This window comes from Salvelinus fontinalis, chromosome 11, assembly GCF_029448725.1.
Source record: "Salvelinus fontinalis isolate EN_2023a chromosome 11, ASM2944872v1, whole genome shotgun sequence".
In the NCBI taxonomy this organism is placed as follows: domain Eukaryota; kingdom Metazoa; phylum Chordata; class Actinopteri; order Salmoniformes; family Salmonidae; genus Salvelinus; species Salvelinus fontinalis.
Window position 1 is genome coordinate 37,131,940 of NC_074675.1, and position 17,549 is coordinate 37,149,488.

Genomic DNA, 17,549 nt, shown 5'->3' on the forward strand with positions numbered 1-17,549 from the left:
AGCCAGAGAAGGGGGCTTTCCTATTCTTGGGTAGCATAATTACTTTTGCTTCCTTACAGGCCTGAGGGTACACACTTTCTAGTAGGCTTAGATTGAAGATATGGCAAATAGGAGTGGCAATATCGTCCGCTATTATGCTCAGTAATTTTCCATCCAGTCACTACAGAGATATAGGGTTATAGTTAGGGCTAGATTCAAACAGATCCTAGCCGACACCGGCATAGTAGTTGTTTTGGAGGTGTCAGGTGAAGTGCATTAGAGCTGTTAAATCCACAAGCCGCTTCTTCCATTACGCTATCACAAACACTGCAATTGGATGCAATGAAACCACACCAGATTTATAATCCGACAAATCCCATGCAGCCGTGTTACAAATTCAAACACACGATTGCGTGATGTTCTATTGTCTACTGGGGCGGCAGGTAGCCTAGTGGTTAGAGAGTTGGACTAGTAACCAAAAGGTTGCAAGATCAAATCCTTGAGCTGACAAGGTAAAAATCTGTTGTTCTGCCCCTGAACAAGGCAGCCTGTTCCTAGGCTGTCATTGAAAATAAGAATTTGTTCTTAACTGACTTGCCTAGTTAATTAAAGGTAATGATAGTACTTTTTTTATTAAAATAAAATAAAAATACTCCTCGATTAAACTGATAGAAAATAAATCCCTCCATCCACTTTTAGATGAAAAGATGCATTAGCCTACACTTTCTCTCGACCCGTTGAATTCCTAACCCGGTGGGTTACCTATTTGTCAGCTCATACCGCAGTTACACGAACACCACCAAAAACATCCACTTTGTGATATCAGTCAATGCGGGTTATTAATGCTTGATCTGATTTAATTAAGGCCTTAGTCTTTACTGGAGATGCTGTGGTCCCTGATGAGGTTAGGGTTAGGGTCAGATGATTGTCCATGATGAGGTGCAATGCATGTGTGAGATAGATCAACTTTACAGAAAGTTACATTTTAACCAATGGCATTTATTTATTAGCATTGGTAGCAATTTTCATTTGTCAGTTAGAAATGATTTTACTTTAAAAACAAAGCATATTATTTATCGGCTGACATGAAACTATGTAGTTGAGTTGTAATCAAATATAGCAACAATACTGTCTTAGAAACACATTTTAAACACCAATATAGAACATCAATACTACAGATGTAAAGAGATTTAAGGATCACATTGAAGTTTTGATACTGAAACCAAATGCTATTTTCAAATTAATGACTAGCACAATGACAACAGAATACAGGCCCACATCAAGAATGTCTGTCTCTAGCGTAGTCTGTCTCCCTCTGTGTCTCTAAGCTGTTGTCTACTGTTGGTAATGATTCTCAGTGGTGTGAGTTGGTGGCGGGCTGCTAGGGTGTGCTTTCATGTTGCCAGGGTGTGTATGATTCTCTGCGGTGACATGGTGCGTGTGACTCTGCATGGTTACGGGGTAGAGGAGAGGTGTAGCAATGCCTTGGCCTGGTTTCTGGAAAGCTGTTATCAAGTTCTTCATTTTCCGAAAGTATCGTTTCTCCACGCCGGGAGTAGTCTAGAAGAGAGAGACAGAGAGGGTGAGGAAGAAAGAAATAGGGGGACAGAATGAGAGATGGGGAGATAAAGAAACAGGAGGAATCAGGAATAACATCAGTTAGTGTGGTGGCGAGAGCTTGAGTAAGATGGAGAGGGTGAGAGAGAAAGAGAGAGACAGGAGGTCTAGTGTCTTACCTCTGCTGTCCAGGAGCCTCCAACATCCAGGGACAGCCTATATGTGTACACATAGCCTTTATACCTGCACACACACCCACACAGTAAGTTTGACCATGCACAAAGCAGACAATCACAGTGTCAGTATTACTGTGTGTGTGTGTGTGTGTGTGTGTGTGTGTGTGTGTGTGTGTGTGTGTGTGTGTGTGTGTGTGTGTGTGTGTGTGTGTGTGTGTGTGTGTGTGTGTGTGTGTGTGTGTGTGTGTAAAATACTTAAGTAAAAATAAGTACATTTTTCGGGTACAGAGCCCTCAGAAAGCAATCACACCCATTTACTTTTTCCACATTTTGTTGTGTTACAGCCTGAATTTAAAATGTATTAAATTGAGATTTTGTCACTGGCCTACACACAACACCCCATAACGTCAAAGTGGAATTATGCTTTTACAAATTAATTAAAAATGAAAAGCTGAAATGTCTTCAGTCAGTAAGTATTCAACCCCTTTGTTATGGCAAGCTTAAATAAGTTCAGGATTAAAATGCCCTTACCAAGTCACATATAAAGTTGCATTGACTCACTCTGTGTGCAATACTAGTGTTTAACATTATTTTTGAATGACTACCTCATCTCTGTACCCCCACACATACAATGATCTGTAATGTCCCTCAGTCGAGCAGTGAATTTCAAATTCAATCATAAAGACCAGGGAGGTTTTCCAATGTTTTCCAAGGGCACCTATTGGTAGATGGGTAGAAATAAAAAAGCAGACATTGAATATCCCTTGAGCATGGCAAAGTTATTCATTAAACTTTGGATGGTATATCAATACACCCAGACACCACAAAAATACAGGCATCCTTCCTAACTCAGTTGCCGGAGAGGAAGGAAACCGCTCAGTGATTTCACCATGAGGCAAATGGTGACTTTAACTTCTTATGGCTGCAAGCCCGACGTCGGTACACTTATGACAACAGCCAGCTCAAGTGCAGGGCGCGAAATTCAAAATATACATTTTTTTAATATTTAACTTTCACACATTAACAAGTCCAATACAGCAAATGAAAGGTACATATCTTGTGAATCCAGCCAACATGTCCGATTTTTAAAATGTTTTACAGCTAAAACAGCACGTATATTTATGTTAGCTCACCACCAAATACAAAAAAAGGACAGACATTTTTCACAGCACAGGTAGCATGCACAAAGCCAACCTAACTAACCAAGAACCAACCAAACTACCCAACAAACAACTTCATCAGATGACAGTCTTATAACATGTTATACAATAAATCTATGTTTTGTTCGAAAATGTGCATATTTCAGGTATAAATCATAGTTTACATTGCAGCTACAATCAGAAATTGCACCGAAAGCACACAGAATAATTACAGACACCAACGTCAAATACCTATTTACTCATCATAAAACATTTCTGAAAAATACATAGTGTACAGCAAATGAAAGACAGGCATCTTGTGATTCCAGCCAATATTTCCGATTTATTAAGTGTTTTACAGCGAAAACACAATATAGCGTTATATTAGCTTACCACAATAGCCAGAAAGACAAGCCATTTCCCAGCAGCAAAAGTTAGCGATCGTAACAAACCAGTAAAAGATATATAATTTTTGACTAACCTTGATATTCTTTATCAGATGACAGTCCTATAACATCAGGTTATACATACACTTATGTTTTGTGTGGTTATACATGTTGCTATCTGTTAGTGGAATTAAATAATTCCTCTAATGTACTCATTAATTAAATTCAATCTGTCTATTTATAAGAATGCGTAAGATACTTATTAACATAAAATAGACAGGATACAGTCTTATTAAAATTAGATAATAGTGTTTATTCTCGGAGCACGCTGCCATTTGATCATAAACACAGGTTTATATACAAGATATGACGTCATAGATTACAGAATAAGACTCATTGTCCTGACAAATAGAAAACAGGTTCAAAAGTTCATTCCAACTTCACAGGGCACTCACATGACACACAATATAATCATTTATCCTGAAGGCTCACTATAATTCATTACCACTTTAGCAGACAACTCAAGATAATGGAAGACCTAAAAAGTTACCCACAGCCTTATCTAAACACCTCAGGGCTAAGTTGGGTCAGTTCAACCATAGTTTAACGACCCTTTCTGCTTATTTTATGACCCACAACACAAATCTCTTTTCACCAGGCATGCAGAGTTCAATTAGTTATAGTTTTATCTAAAGCTAGAATTTGTTTTAACTATTTATTAACAAAATTCCTAACACTATCTTAGCTACTTTTTCCACAACGTCTAAACAGCAACGATATTTTTCTGACACTTTTTCTGACACACATATTCTGACCAAATAGCTATTCATAAACATAACAAAAAAATACATGTTGTATTGGAAATGATAGATCCATTAGTTCTTAATGAAATCTCAGTGTTAAAATTCTAAAAAATAACTTCATTACGACATCCAGCTTCGGTATATCTAGAGTACCCCGAAGTTGGCCGCCGGCGACTAGTTCACATGCACGACAGATATATGAAATAGTATCATAAAATGTTTCTTACTTTTGGTGATTTTCCATCAGAATGTTGGACAAGGTGTCCTTTGTCAAGAACAATCGTTGTTTGGATTTAGAACGTTCATTTTCCCTCTTGAATTAGCAAGCGCGCTAGCCAAGTGGCTCGAAGCTCTCCATGTCAACAAACGGAAGAGAACGGAACACGGCAAAACTCCCGAAAAATTTTCAATAATCTGATGAAACTATATTGACAAAACATACTTTACGATGATATGGTCACATGTATCAAATAAAATCAAAGCCGGAGATATTAGTCGCCTATAACGGCAGCTAAACAGAAGGCAAATCCATGTCCCCCTTCGCGCTCTCCAGAAAACAGGAAATGGGCGGACACGTCATACAAAGAGCTTGTATTCCACTTCAGACCAAGATAAACACTAAATTTCTTCTCTCACCGCCTCTTGACATCCAGGGGAAGGTGTATGAAGTGCACGTATACTAATACGTATCATGCCCATGTATAGGCAGGAAGTAGAACAGAGCATCGATTTCAGACTTTCCACTTCCTGGTCAGGAAGTTTGTGCCAAATGAGTTCTGTTTGACTCGCAGATATAATTCAAACGGTTTTAGAAACTGGAGAGTGTTTTCTATCCAATAGTAATAATAATATGCATATTGTACGAGCAAGAATTGAGTACGAGGCCGTTTGAAATGGGCACCTTTTGTCAGAGCTACTCAATACTGCCCCTGCAGCCATAAAAAGTTAAAACAGTTACAGAGTTTAATGGCTGTGATAGGAGAAAACTGAGGATGGATCAACAACATTGTTGTTACTCCACAATTAGGGCTGTTGCGGTAACCATATTACTTCCACACTGGCGGTCACGAGTCATGCAGTCAAATTCCACATGACAGTTTAGTCAGGGTAATTAAGCTTCTTCAAGCTCTGAAGCTGCTGATTGTCATAAATAGCCTACCAAACTTGCTAACTGCCTGGTACTCAGCACCCTATTGTCCCTCTAATAACTCTGACATCAATGCAAATATATTCAAAAATCAAATCAAACACTTCATGTTGTGCAACATTTCAATAGGCTATGCAATTGTGCAAGAAAACAAGAGTGATGGCCTCCACAAAAAATAGACCTACTCTATTTATTTCTCAACTTTCTTAATATTAAGCACATTGTATATATTTTCAACAGGAGTATAGCCTGCATGGGTCGCATGAAGATAAACCACAGGGAAAAGTGTCTTCCATTCACTATTTATGTGCATAGTATTTCGATACAAGTGCATGATAATGGTCCATTCTAAATCAAAACTAATTTCACACATATATTATTTAGTATATGTAAAGACAAGATTAAATCAAGAATAGTCGGATGGGTGACAATACTAGCCTATGAATTATATATTATCACTTGTGAATGATGCCCAGCATGAGAAACAATGCCTTTTTTTGCAACTTTTTCGAATCATAGTCTCACACCTCATGTAGCTTACCCCATGGGCCTATATGTTTTAATAAGGTTTGTATCACAACTAAAGTAGCCAAATATCTTCTTAAAATTAGGCACATTAATCTGCTTTACAAGGGGTGTAGAGCCTAACTGGCATACATAAGCAGAGTGTGAGTTTCAAGTTTGGGGAAGATAATTGTCAACATAAAAATGCACCTTTATAATAAAAGCATTACATGCATAATTGTATTTGCTGTCACTTTTGATAATGGTGTTTTTCGCTAATGGAACATTCACGCTTATAGCCTACCACCATATGCACATTGCTGCGCTTATAATGTGAAGAAATAGCCTTATAGTTTATCAACATTTTAAGCTAAATGTTCTGATCTGTCAGCCACATTGCATAAAAAATTTTTTTTTATGATAGTGGTTGTATTAATTTGGGATCTTTCGGATCCCACAATTGTCCCAGACTATGTTTGAAATATAAATTTCTTGCACAGAATAGAATAGGTCCAACTTTTGTACTATGGGGGATAGTAGATTGACATAGGCTAGTGATGTTGCTGATGGAAAGGAAATGTGGACAGTTCTTCCAATATCTTCAATATGCATCTTGGAATTGGATAAGGACACGTGCAGTTGTCCCCGATGTGTCTGTCTTCACTTGTAGCACGTGAGAAAGACACAATAACATGATGGAGCGTGCAGCACTCAGGGAGAAGCGCACAATGGCCACTGGCCGCAAAAGTCCTGGATTCTTTTTAGGGTACATTATGGCCACACAAAGGGGATGCCACTGTGAAATTCTAGGCATTATCAAGTGCTTGTGAATGAGTGACTGATGTAGTGTGTACAGTCTGCGCTAAAAAACAAAGCAGAGCTCATGACTTTCAAGCTACTTTTTTCAAATCACCATTGGAGTCACATCAGGCAGCCTTTCAATGTATTAAAAATCAAAACATATTAACCCAACATTTGTAGAACAACTAAAGTTACATTAATAACTCTAAATTAAGCATATAGGAGTACCCATTTCTTTGTTAACCACTCAATACAACATGTGCACACTCCTTCAAATCATTTGGAGAAAATATCCTTTCAATTTTTTTCAGCATTGTTCAATTGTATTCCTCATACTATAACATAATGCCACGTCATTCTTAGCAAATCTTGTCTGCTAAATTAACTAGTGTAGCCCACAGCCATTTGACATAGCTAAATCAGGACCTAACATGAGGACAACTCAGAGTATGCTATTCTGTTCTTCTGTAATAGACTACATTTTCTTCATATCATGCTTCTTTAGACCTGTCTAAAATAATGGATTTATTGGGAAGATGTAGGCTATATTACATGGATTTATTATACTTTTTAAAATGTAGATGTTCCAAAGGTCTGCATCAGTGGCTTGTGTGGAAGCCAGGAGATGCTAAAAGTGTTAATTAAAGGTCAATTACCGTGAGATCGACAGTTATTTGCTTGAAAATCACCAGATGACGAGATTTTGTGACCGCCACAGCCCTATCCACAATACTAACCTATTTGCCAGAGTGAAAAGAATGAAGCCTGTACAGAACAAAAATATTCCAAAACCTGCATCCTAATTGCAACAAGACAATAAAGTAATACCACAAAAAAAATGTGGCAAAGCAATTCACTTTTTGTCCTGAATACAAAGTGTTTTGTTTGAGGCAAATCCAAAACAAGACATTACTGCGTACCACTCTCCATATTTTCAAAGATAGTGGTGGCTGCATCCTGTTATAGGTATGCTTGTAATTGTTAAGGACTGAGGAGATTTTTAGGATAAAAATAAACGGAATGGAGCTAAGTACAGGCAAAATCCTAGTTTTCCATTCCAGTTTGCTTTCCACCAGACACTGGGAGATTAATTCATCTTTCATCAGGACAATAATCTAAAACACAAGGCCAAATATACACTGGAGTTGCTTACCAAGAAGACTGTGAATCTTCCTGAGCGGCTGAGTTGCAGTTTTGACTTACATCTGCTTGAAAATCTATGGCAAGACCTGAAAATGGTTGTCTAGCAATGATCAACAACTAATTTGAAAGCGCTTGAAGAATGTTGAAGAGAATAATGGCCATATGTTGCACAATCAAGGTGTGGAAAGCTCTTAGGGACTTTTACCAGACACTCTTATCCAGAACGACTTACAGTAGTGAGTGCATACATTTCCGTACTGGTCCCCTGTGGGAATCACATGTTTTCACTTTGTCATTATGGCTATTGTGTGTAAATGAGTGAGATACAATTATTTGTTTTATCCATTTTGAATTCAGACTAACACAACAAAATGTGGAATAAGTCAAGGGGTATGAATACTTTCTGAAGGCACTGTATCTGTACTTTACTATTTATATTTTTTACTACTTTTACTTCACTACATTCCGAAAGAAAATATGTACTTTTAACTTCCATACATTTCCCCTGACCCATGCATTTTCCCTGAAACCAAAAAGTAGTTTTAGAATTTAGAATGCTTAGAATGCTTAGGCAGGATATAATTATGGTCCAATTCATGCATTTACTGTATATGAGGTGTTGTCATCCCTACTGCTTCTGATCTGGAGGACTCACTTAACACAAATAGTGAGTTTGTAAATTAAGTTTGAGTGTTGGAGTGTTAAATGTACAAAATGCTGTCGGCTTGCTTAATATAAGTAATTTGATATATAGCATTTACTTTTACGTATGACAATTTAGTACTTTACCTCCACTGTACTTAAGTACATTTAAAAACAGATACTTTGACTTTAACTCAAATAGTATTTTACTGGGTAACTTTTAATTGAGTCATTTTCTATTAAGAAATCTATACTTTTACTCAAGTTTGAAAATTGAGTACTTTTTCCATCGCTGCACTACTGCATCCCGTATCAAAAGGTTGGCTGGTCCTCAATGAAGTCGTATAGATCACTTCATTACTCCCTTTTTGTTTACAAAGCTCTACTACACAAGCTTCCAACTGACTTAACTTGCTAGTATTAAAGTATGAGATACCAAACCCGCTTGCAGGGTTGGTTAACTTCTGGTCTCGACCAATTTAGGTAAATCCTCCTTTAGTTTTAGTGCCCCCCATTGTTGGAATAAACTGCAAAATTACTTGCACCTTGATTCCCTGGTGCCGCCAAGGCAGTTTAGGACTCTGGTGTTAAATTAATTAATTGAGGATTGCAGTTGTTTCGATTGATTGTAATGGTTTATTTGGTGAAAAAAAAACAAGAACATCTGGTTTGATTAATATTAAGGAATATAGCATTTTTACTTTTTACTTTTACTCAAGTACTCAAGTAGTACTTTTCTCACCACTGTATTTAATTATATTGAAAACCAAATACTTTTACACTTTTACTCAAGTATTATTTTAATGGGGTAACTACTTTTTCTTGAGTCAATTTCTATTAAGGTGCCTTTTATTTTACTCAAGTATGACAATTGAATACTTTTTCCAACACTGTGTGTGTAAGATACTCACAGCACACAGAGGCAGTAGAGCCCAGCTAGACTCTCACTGTTGCGTATCAGGTAGCTGCCGTCCCGTCCTGCTGTCCACAGCCTCATCTCCCCCTCCTCTCTGCTGATGGCTCCGTGGTACACGGCTAGTTTCTCCTGTTCCATGGCTGTGGACCACTCCACACTACTGTACTGCTAACACTATCCCCTCAATAGAGTTGACTTTCAGCCTCCTAACCAAGCTCAGGACACCAGCTGACACCTCCTTTCTGTAATGTCTGTAATGTATGGATGCTGGCAGATCTCAGTTTCCTCTTATCTGAGTGCAGGCAAGCAAAGTATCTAACCTCTCACCTCACTCTCTCTCTCTCCATTGCTCTCTCTCCCTCTCTCTCTTTCCCTCTCTCTCTTTCTCTCTCTCACACATTTCATTTTCGTGGTAGGTTTGCAGCTCTCTCAGGAAGTTAAGTCATACTGACAGGAAACAACATCAAAAGCCTCAAACTGAATATTTCCACAACAATAGAGATAAAGAACAGGGGAAAATATCAGTTTGACACTTCTGATGAAAAAACTGATGATGCACTGCGCAGAGGAGTGTTGGCTGCGTAACTGTCTCCGTGCAAAACATCCTTAAGAGGAAAACAGACCACACCAACAATTATTAGCAGTGGGTGGCCACAGGGAAATTAATATGAAATGCCGGCCGATGTTTTTTGGTCAGAGGTGATAGACAGACACCAGCATTGGTCGGCACGGTATGCTTTCACCATTACTGACATGGTACAGCTCTAAAACATCATTAGTAACATCACACACCTCTAAAACATACTAACATCACACACAGAGCTAAAACACCCTGAGTAACATCACACGTCTCTAAAACATCCTTGGTAGTATCACACACACATCTAAAACATCACTACTAGAATCACACACAGTTCTAACACATAATTTCTAACATCACACACCTCAAACATACTAACATCGCACACACTTCTAAAACATTGTTACTAGCATCACACACACCTCTACAACACACACCTCTACAACATCCTAAACAAAATTATAAATTAATTAGAGTTAGAATTATAAATGATGATATAATCAAATATATTTCATGTGCATTGATCCTGTTTGCGACAGGTGTCGGCAAGCTCCTGCTTCATTAATACAAGTGTTTTGGTCCTGCTCTTCTCTACATAACTATTTGTCTGCCATCTTTGATACCATATCTAAAGTATTACAAGTGCCTTTTGCTCCTACTGCCATAACATCATTATTTGGGATAATACCTGATACTATAACACTACCAAAATACATATGACTTTGTAGCCTTTGTGAGTTTGTTGGCAAGAAGGTTGATTTTACATCTGTGGAAATCTCCCTCTCATTTTGTGTGGATTAAAGATGTCTTACACTTTATTTAATTGGAGAAGATAACATATACCCTACAGGGTTCTTCTGACAAATTCTACCACATGTGGCAACCTTTCTTTATCTACTGTATGTAGAGACACTGCAATTTCCCTCTACTTTACAGTAAACTGCCTACCTAAGCTTTGTATTTAATTGATCTACCTTTGTGAGTGTTTAATATTAGCCTGTCTTATTATAATTTTTCTATTTGTTTTGAAGACTAGCCATGTTTTTTTGTGTACTTTGTTGTTTCTAAAGTATGTTTTGTTAAAAAAGTATTACTTAAGTATTTTATATTTTCGTATGTCATATACGGAGTATTGTTTATACATTTTTATTTATTTATTGACAGTTGTCTCTTTTACATAAATACATTAATGTCACGTTCGCTGGAATAAATATCGGACCATTGCGCAGCGGATTTAAGTTCCACATTATATATTAAAGTGAAAACTTAGAACAAAACAAATAAAGAAACAACGAACAGTGACTACAGAGGTGCTACGTGCACTAACTCAAAACAATATCCCATAAACACAGGTGGGAAAAACAGCTACTTAAATATGATCCCCAATTAGAGACAACGATGAACTGCTGCCTCTAATTGGGAATCACACAAATCACCAACATAGAAAATAAACTAGAACACCACATAGAAATAAATAAACTAGATCACCCCCCAGTCACGCCCTGACCCACTTCACCATAGAGAAACAATGGCTCTCTATGGTCAGGGCGTGACAATCAAACATATGGAATATACAAAATTACAAAACATATTTAGAAAACAGACACATTTATCAACATAGAGGTCTCCGATCAATACTCTGAACCGACCAAGGGAAACCAGAACATCTAATTTCAGGTAGCTCTGTAAGTTGTTCCACATTAAGGGCCCAAATAAAATTTCAAGCAGCTTTTCCAAACTATGTGGAGACCGAAGGGCTGTTATCCAAGTGAGACCGGGTTTGGTAATTTGTAAGTTTAAATTTAATTAATGATGTAGTATGGGGTAATACAAGGTAAATGGGTAATAAAGGGTAGTATGGGGAATTACAGATTAGTATGAGGTAATGCAGGGTGCTATGGGGTAATACAGGCTATAACAGGGTAATATGGGGTAGTACAGGGTTGTATGGGCTAATATTGGGAAATATAGGGTAGTGTGGTATAATACAGAGTGGTGTGGGGTAATACAGTGTAATACAGGCTAGTATGGGGTAAAACAAGGTGGTACGGCGTATTAAATCAAATTGTATTTGTCACATGCGGCGAAAACAACAGGTGTTTACCTTACAGTGAAACACTTACTTACAAGCCCTTAACCAACAATGCTTAAAGAAGTTAAGATTTTTTTTAAAAGTGTTAAGTAAAAAATAGAAAATAAAAGTAACAAATTGTTAAACAGCAGCAGTAAAATAACAAGCGAGGCTATATACAGGGGGTACCGGTACAGAGTTAATGTGCGGGGGCACTGGTTAGTGGAGGTAATTGAGGTAATATGTACACGTAGGTAGAGTTAAAGTGACTATGCATAGATTATTAACAGAGAGTAGCAGCAGCGTAAAAGAGGTGTCTGGGTGGCCCTTTGATTAGCTGTTCAGGAGTCTTATGGCTTGGGGGTAGAAGCTGTTAAGAAGCCTTTTGGACCTCAACTTGGCGCTCTGGTACCGCTTGCCGTGCGGTAGCAGAGAGAACAGTCTATGACTAGGGTGGCTGGAGTCTTTGACAATTTTTAGGGCTTTCCTGTGACACCGCCTGACACAGAGGTCCTGGATGGCAGGAACTTGGCCCTAGTGATGTACTGGGCCATATGCACTACTCTCTGTAGTGCCTTGCGGTCAGTGGCAGAGCAGTTGCCATACCAGGCAGTGATGCAACCAGTCAGGATGCTCTCGATGGTGCAGCTGTAGAAACTTTTGAAGATCTGAGGACCCATGACAAAATTGTTCAGTCTCCTGAGGGGAAATAGCCTTTGCGTGCCCTCTTCATGACTGTCTAAGTGTGTTTGGACCATGATAGTTTGTTGGTGATGTGGACACCAAGGAACTTGAAGGTCTCAACCTGTTCCACTACAGCCCCAATCATCTCCTTTGTCTTGATCACGTTGAGGGAGAGGTTGTTGTCCTGGCACCACACAACAAGGTCTCTGACCTCCTCCCTATAGGCTGTCTGATCGTTGTCGGTGATCAGGCCTACCACTGTTGTGTCAACGGCAAACTTGATGATGGTGTTGGAGTCTTGCATAGCCATACAGTCATGAGTGAACAGGGAGTACAGGAGTGGACTGAGCACGCACCCCTGGGGTCAGTGTTGAGGATCAGTGTGGCGGATGTGTTGTTCCCTACCCTTACCACCTGGGGGTGGCCCGGCAGGAAGTCCAGGATCCAGTTGCAGAGGGAGGTGTTTAGTCCCAGGGTCCTTAGCTTAGTGATGAGCTTTGAGGGCACTATGGTGTTGAACTCTGAGCTGTAGTTAATGAATAGGATTCTCACATAGGTGTTTCTTTTGTCCTTGTGGGAAAGGGAAGTGTTGAGTGCAATAGAGATTGCATCATCTGTGGATCTGTTGAGGCGGTCTGCAAATTGGTTTCTGGGATAATGGTGTTGATGTGAACCATGACCAGCCTTTCAAAGCACTTCATAGCTACAGACGTGAGTGCTACGGGTCGGTAGTCATTTAGGCAGGTTACCTTAGTGTTTGTGGGCACAGGGGCTATGGTAGTCTGCTTGAAACATGTTGGTATTACAGACTCGGTCAGGGACAGGTTGAAAATGTCAGTGAAGACATTTGCCAGTTGGTCAGCGCATGCTCGGAATACACGCCCTGGTAATCTGTCTGGCCCTGCGGCCTTGTGAATGTTGATCTGTTTAAAACTTCTTCTCAATAGGGGGTGCTGTTTGCACTTTGTAATAATTTCGTTCCCAAATTAAACTTCCTCGTACTCAATTCTTGCTCGTACAATATGCATATTATTATTACTAGTGGATAGAAAATACTCTCTAGTTTCTAAAACCGTTTGAATTATATCTGTGAGTAAAACAGAACTGGACTGAGAGCAATTTTCCTATGAGGATGTGAGAATGCTGAAATCTGCTTGCTGTTCTGAGATCTGTTTATAAATCTGCCTGTCTTCTATTGGTTGAGATGCACTGCATACGTCTTCCCCTGGGTGTCAGTGAATAGTGAGAATTGAAATGGAGTTGCTAGGCAGAACTGAGAGGTTATAAATGGCCTGGGAACGTGGGGTCCGGCCTTTGTTTACTTCGCTCTGACGCAGGAAGGACCTCTGGCTGTGGTTCTAGAACGCTCCGGTTATAGGCCTTAGATATACACGGCTCTGTTTTTATTTGATATAGGTGTTAAAGACATCATAATGTTGTTATATTAAACCGAGTTATATCAGTTTATATCGGTATATTGCGATTTTCGGATATTTATTTGTCCTGCGTTTTAGTGAGTCGGACACGTCTTTGCCACATGGCTAATGTTTACTGCTAATTCGAACGTTGAAGAGGACAATCTAAAACCAAGCAACGATTCTTTTGGACTAAGGACACCTTGCCCAAGATTCTGATGGGAGTTCATCAAAAAGTAAGAACTATATATGATGTTAAATCGTTGTTCTGTTGAAAAATGTAGAACACATATTCTGCCAATAATCTAGGTGCGGTCTCGCTTTAACCTATTTGGCGTGCAAGCCCGACGTCGGTACACTTATGACAACAGCCAGCTCAAAGTGCAGGGCGCGAAATTCAAAAGATATTTTTTTTAAATATTTAACTTTCACACATTAAAGAATTGGAGAATTAGAGAATCAGACAATGACAGAATCAGATAATTAGCATCATGAGTAGACCTGACATTCCCACAACATTTGGTGACTGTTATAGTGGTCATGGTTGGGTAGCTCAGAGTGTTTGGCGAATATCTGTTCTACTCCTTCCAGTTCTATAAAGCCCTGGTACTGTATCTCCTCCCACTCGGGAAGTTGCCCATACATCTGTATAACCTCACACCATGTAACCCACTTGGAGAGGAGGAGCAAGTACCGATACCACACACACACACACACACACAGAGAGTTAGGCCGCTCCCATCATGAGGTGACCCACACAGACAGTTTCTCAAACTGTGTCACACACCTTGTCTCTCTCCAGGCTACTCTCTCTCTCTTTCTCCATCTTGCTCTCCTCCGTCTCTCTCTCGCTTACATACGGACACTGTTTTGTAAATCATGTCTCAGAGGCAGACCAAGCTAACTCAGAACCCTTTGGAGAAGATTTGGATTCCCTCCATGAGTAGCAAGCTGTACCGACGTCGAGGGTGTAAGTACACACATACACACAAATATACACATGGAAACAACAGACACACATACCGGTCGGTCTCTCTGTGGTTCATTACCTGTAAAGAACAGGTTGGTGCTTGTAACCAACAGAACTTTAGTATTGTTTCAAATTGTGTGTTTGTTTGTGTGTGTGTGTTGGGGCCAGGGTATGACTTGCAGTATGGAACACTGTATCTCTCTGAGAGAGACCTAAGGGCCGTTCACCCCTAAGACCAAGGTCGTGTCTATGTGTGTCGTTGTGTGCGTACGTCTGTGCGTGTGTGTTACGTGATCTATCCATTTCTCTAAAATTGATGTGTGTGTGTGTTCTGTGATCTTTTAATAACTCCAATACATGTGTATGTGTGTGTCATGTCAGTTTTTAATCCATCTGTGTGTGTATGTTTGTGTGTGTTTTTCAGCGTCCGTTCCCCAGTTCACTAACTCTCCTACCATGATTGTGATGGTGGGGCTGCCTGCTAGAGGGAAGACCTACATCTCCAAGAAGTTAACCAGATACCTCAACTGGATAGGAGTTCCCACTAAAGGTACCACACACACACAAAATTAACTAGATACCTCAACTGGATAGGAGTTCCAACAAAAGGTGCCACAACACAATACAAGAAGTTAACCAGATACCTCAACTGGATAGGAATTCCAACTAAAGGTATCTCAACACAACACATCACAACCCAATACCACACAGCACAGCACGTTAACCTCTCTGGGATATGTGGGACGGTAGCGTCCCACCTGGCCAACATCCAGTGAAAATGCAGAGCGCCAAATTCAAATAAATTTCCATAGAAATTTAACTTTCATGAAATCACACATTCAATACACCAAATTAAAGCTACACTTGTTGTGAATCCAGCCAACGTGTCAGATTTCAAAAACACTTTACGGCAAAAGCAAACAATGCTATTATCTGAGGATAGCACCCCAGCTAACAATCACAGACCATCATATTTCAACCCTCCCGGCGTGACACAAAACACAGAAATAAAGATATAATTCATGCCCTACCTTTGACGAGCTTCTTCTGTTGGCACTCCAATATGTCCCATAAACATCACAAATGGTACTTTTGTTCAATTAATTCTGTCGATATATATCCAAAATGTCCATTTATTTGGCGCATTAGATCCAGAAAAACACTGGTTCCAACTTGCACAACGTGACTACTGTCACGCCGTGACCTGAGTTATCTTTGTTTTCTTTATTATTTTGGTTAGGTCAGGGTGTGACATGGGGGATGTATGTGTATTTCTTGTCTATGGGTTTTGTATGTTTATGGGATGTTAACTTGTCTAGGTGTTTGTATGTCTATGGTTGCCTAGATTGGTTCTCAATTAGAGGCAGCTGTTTATTGTTGTCTCTGATTGGGAACCATATTTAGGCAGCCATATTCCGTTGGGTATTTCGTGGGTTATTGTCTATGTGTAAGTTGCCTGTGTCTGCACTTATTGATTATATAGCGTTACGTTCGTTTGTTATTTTGATAGTGTGTTTAGTGTTCTTCGTTTCGGTAAATAAATAAGAAGAATGTATTTATATCACGCTGCGCCTTGGTCCTCCTCTCTTCCACCATACGACAAACGTGACAACTACAAAATATCTCAAAAGTTACCTGTAAGCTTTGTCCAAACATTTCAAACTACTTTTGTAATACAACTTTAGGTATTTTTAATGTAAATAATCGATAAAACTGAAGACGGGATGATCTGTGTTCAATACCAGAGGAAAACAATGTGTAGCAAGCTTTCTGGTTACACGCCTCTAACAAACAGTACACTTCACTGGAGCCTCATTCTGAACATGGCTACTTCTTAATTTCTCAAAGGAAAAACCTCAACCAATTTCTAAAGACTGTTGACATCCAGTGGAAGCGATAGGAACTGCAGGAAGGTCCCTTAGAAATCTGGATTCCCAATGAAATCCTTATTGAAAAGAGAGTGACCTAAAAAAGTTTGTCCTCGGGGCTTTGCCTGCCAAATAAGTTCTGTTATAGTCACAGACATGACTCAAACAGTTTTAGAACCTTCAGAGTGTTTTCTATCCAATACTAATAATAATATGCATATATTAGCATATGGGACTGAGTAGGAGGCAGTTTACTCTGGTCACGCTTTTCATCCAAACGTGAAAATGCTGCCCCCTATCCTAGAGAAGTTAACCAAATACCTCAACGGGATAGGAGTTCCAATTAAAAGGTACATCAACACAACAAAACACAATACCACATAACACAACACAAGAAGTTAACCAGATACATCAACTGGATAGGATTTCCAACAAAAGGTACCGCTACACAACACAATTTACACAACACAACCCACTACCACAACATGTTAACCAGATACCACAACAGGATAGGCGTTCCAACTAAATGTACCATAAGACACACAACAAAACACTAAGTCTCAAACTCACTCAGGAAACGAACGCACAAGGTAAACTATTCTAGCTTCAGCAAAGGACAACAGAAAACACACTTCTTTTAACCAAAAAATCATAATGAGTAAATTGGAAACACCTGAGTGTCGTTAATGTCTCTAGGACGGCCTCTGCCGCCCTCTGGTCACAGGTGGAACCATGACAGTACCCCCTTCAGGAGCGGCTCCAGCCGCG

At 39.4% G+C, this 17,549-nt stretch overlaps 2 protein-coding genes across 5 annotated transcripts in view; one reads left to right on the forward strand and one right to left on the reverse strand.

The window, feature by feature from the left end:
• Positions 1-957: 957 nt before the first annotated feature.
• sh2d1ab (SH2 domain containing 1A duplicate b) lies at positions 958-9,507 on the reverse strand. The gene is made up of 3 exons (XM_055938599.1): positions 9,189-9,507; positions 1,716-1,779; positions 958-1,539 (listed from the first exon to the last, which is right to left on the reverse strand). Exons 1-3 carry the CDS (start codon positions 9,329-9,331, stop codon positions 1,315-1,317), a joined length of 432 nt encoding a protein of 143 aa, XP_055794574.1. The 5' UTR covers positions 9,332-9,507; the 3' UTR covers positions 958-1,314.
• A 5,150-nt stretch (positions 9,508-14,657) lies between these two features.
• LOC129865656 (6-phosphofructo-2-kinase/fructose-2,6-bisphosphatase-like) overlaps positions 14,658-17,549 on the forward strand; it is a 97,771-nt gene continuing 94,879 nt past the window's right edge. The window contains exons 1-2 of one of the 4 annotated variants that reach the window (XM_055938602.1): positions 14,658-14,913; positions 15,338-15,463. In XM_055938602.1, coding sequence (XP_055794577.1) covers positions 14,823-14,913; positions 15,338-15,463 — 217 coding nt within the window. In that variant the 5' untranslated portion in view covers positions 14,658-14,822. The remainder of the gene's footprint in view (positions 14,914-15,337; positions 15,464-17,549) is intronic. The other 3 variants (XM_055938603.1, XM_055938601.1, XM_055938600.1) reach the window with 3 other exon arrangements.

Bases quoted from the DNA above. Each gene is read 5' to 3' on its own strand.
- sh2d1ab (XM_055938599.1), bottom strand. From the start codon at position 9,331: ATGGAACAGGAGAAACTAGCCGTGTACCACGGAGCCATCAGCAGAGAG. The intron at 1,780-9,188 runs GTGAGTATCTTA...GTGTGTGTGCAG, and splicing joins CTCTACTGCCTCTGTGTGCT to GTATAAAGGCTATGTGTACA. The intron at 1,540-1,715 runs GTAAGACACTAG...TCTCTCTTCTAG, and splicing joins GAGGCTCCTGGACAGCAGAG to ACTACTCCCGGCGTGGAGAA.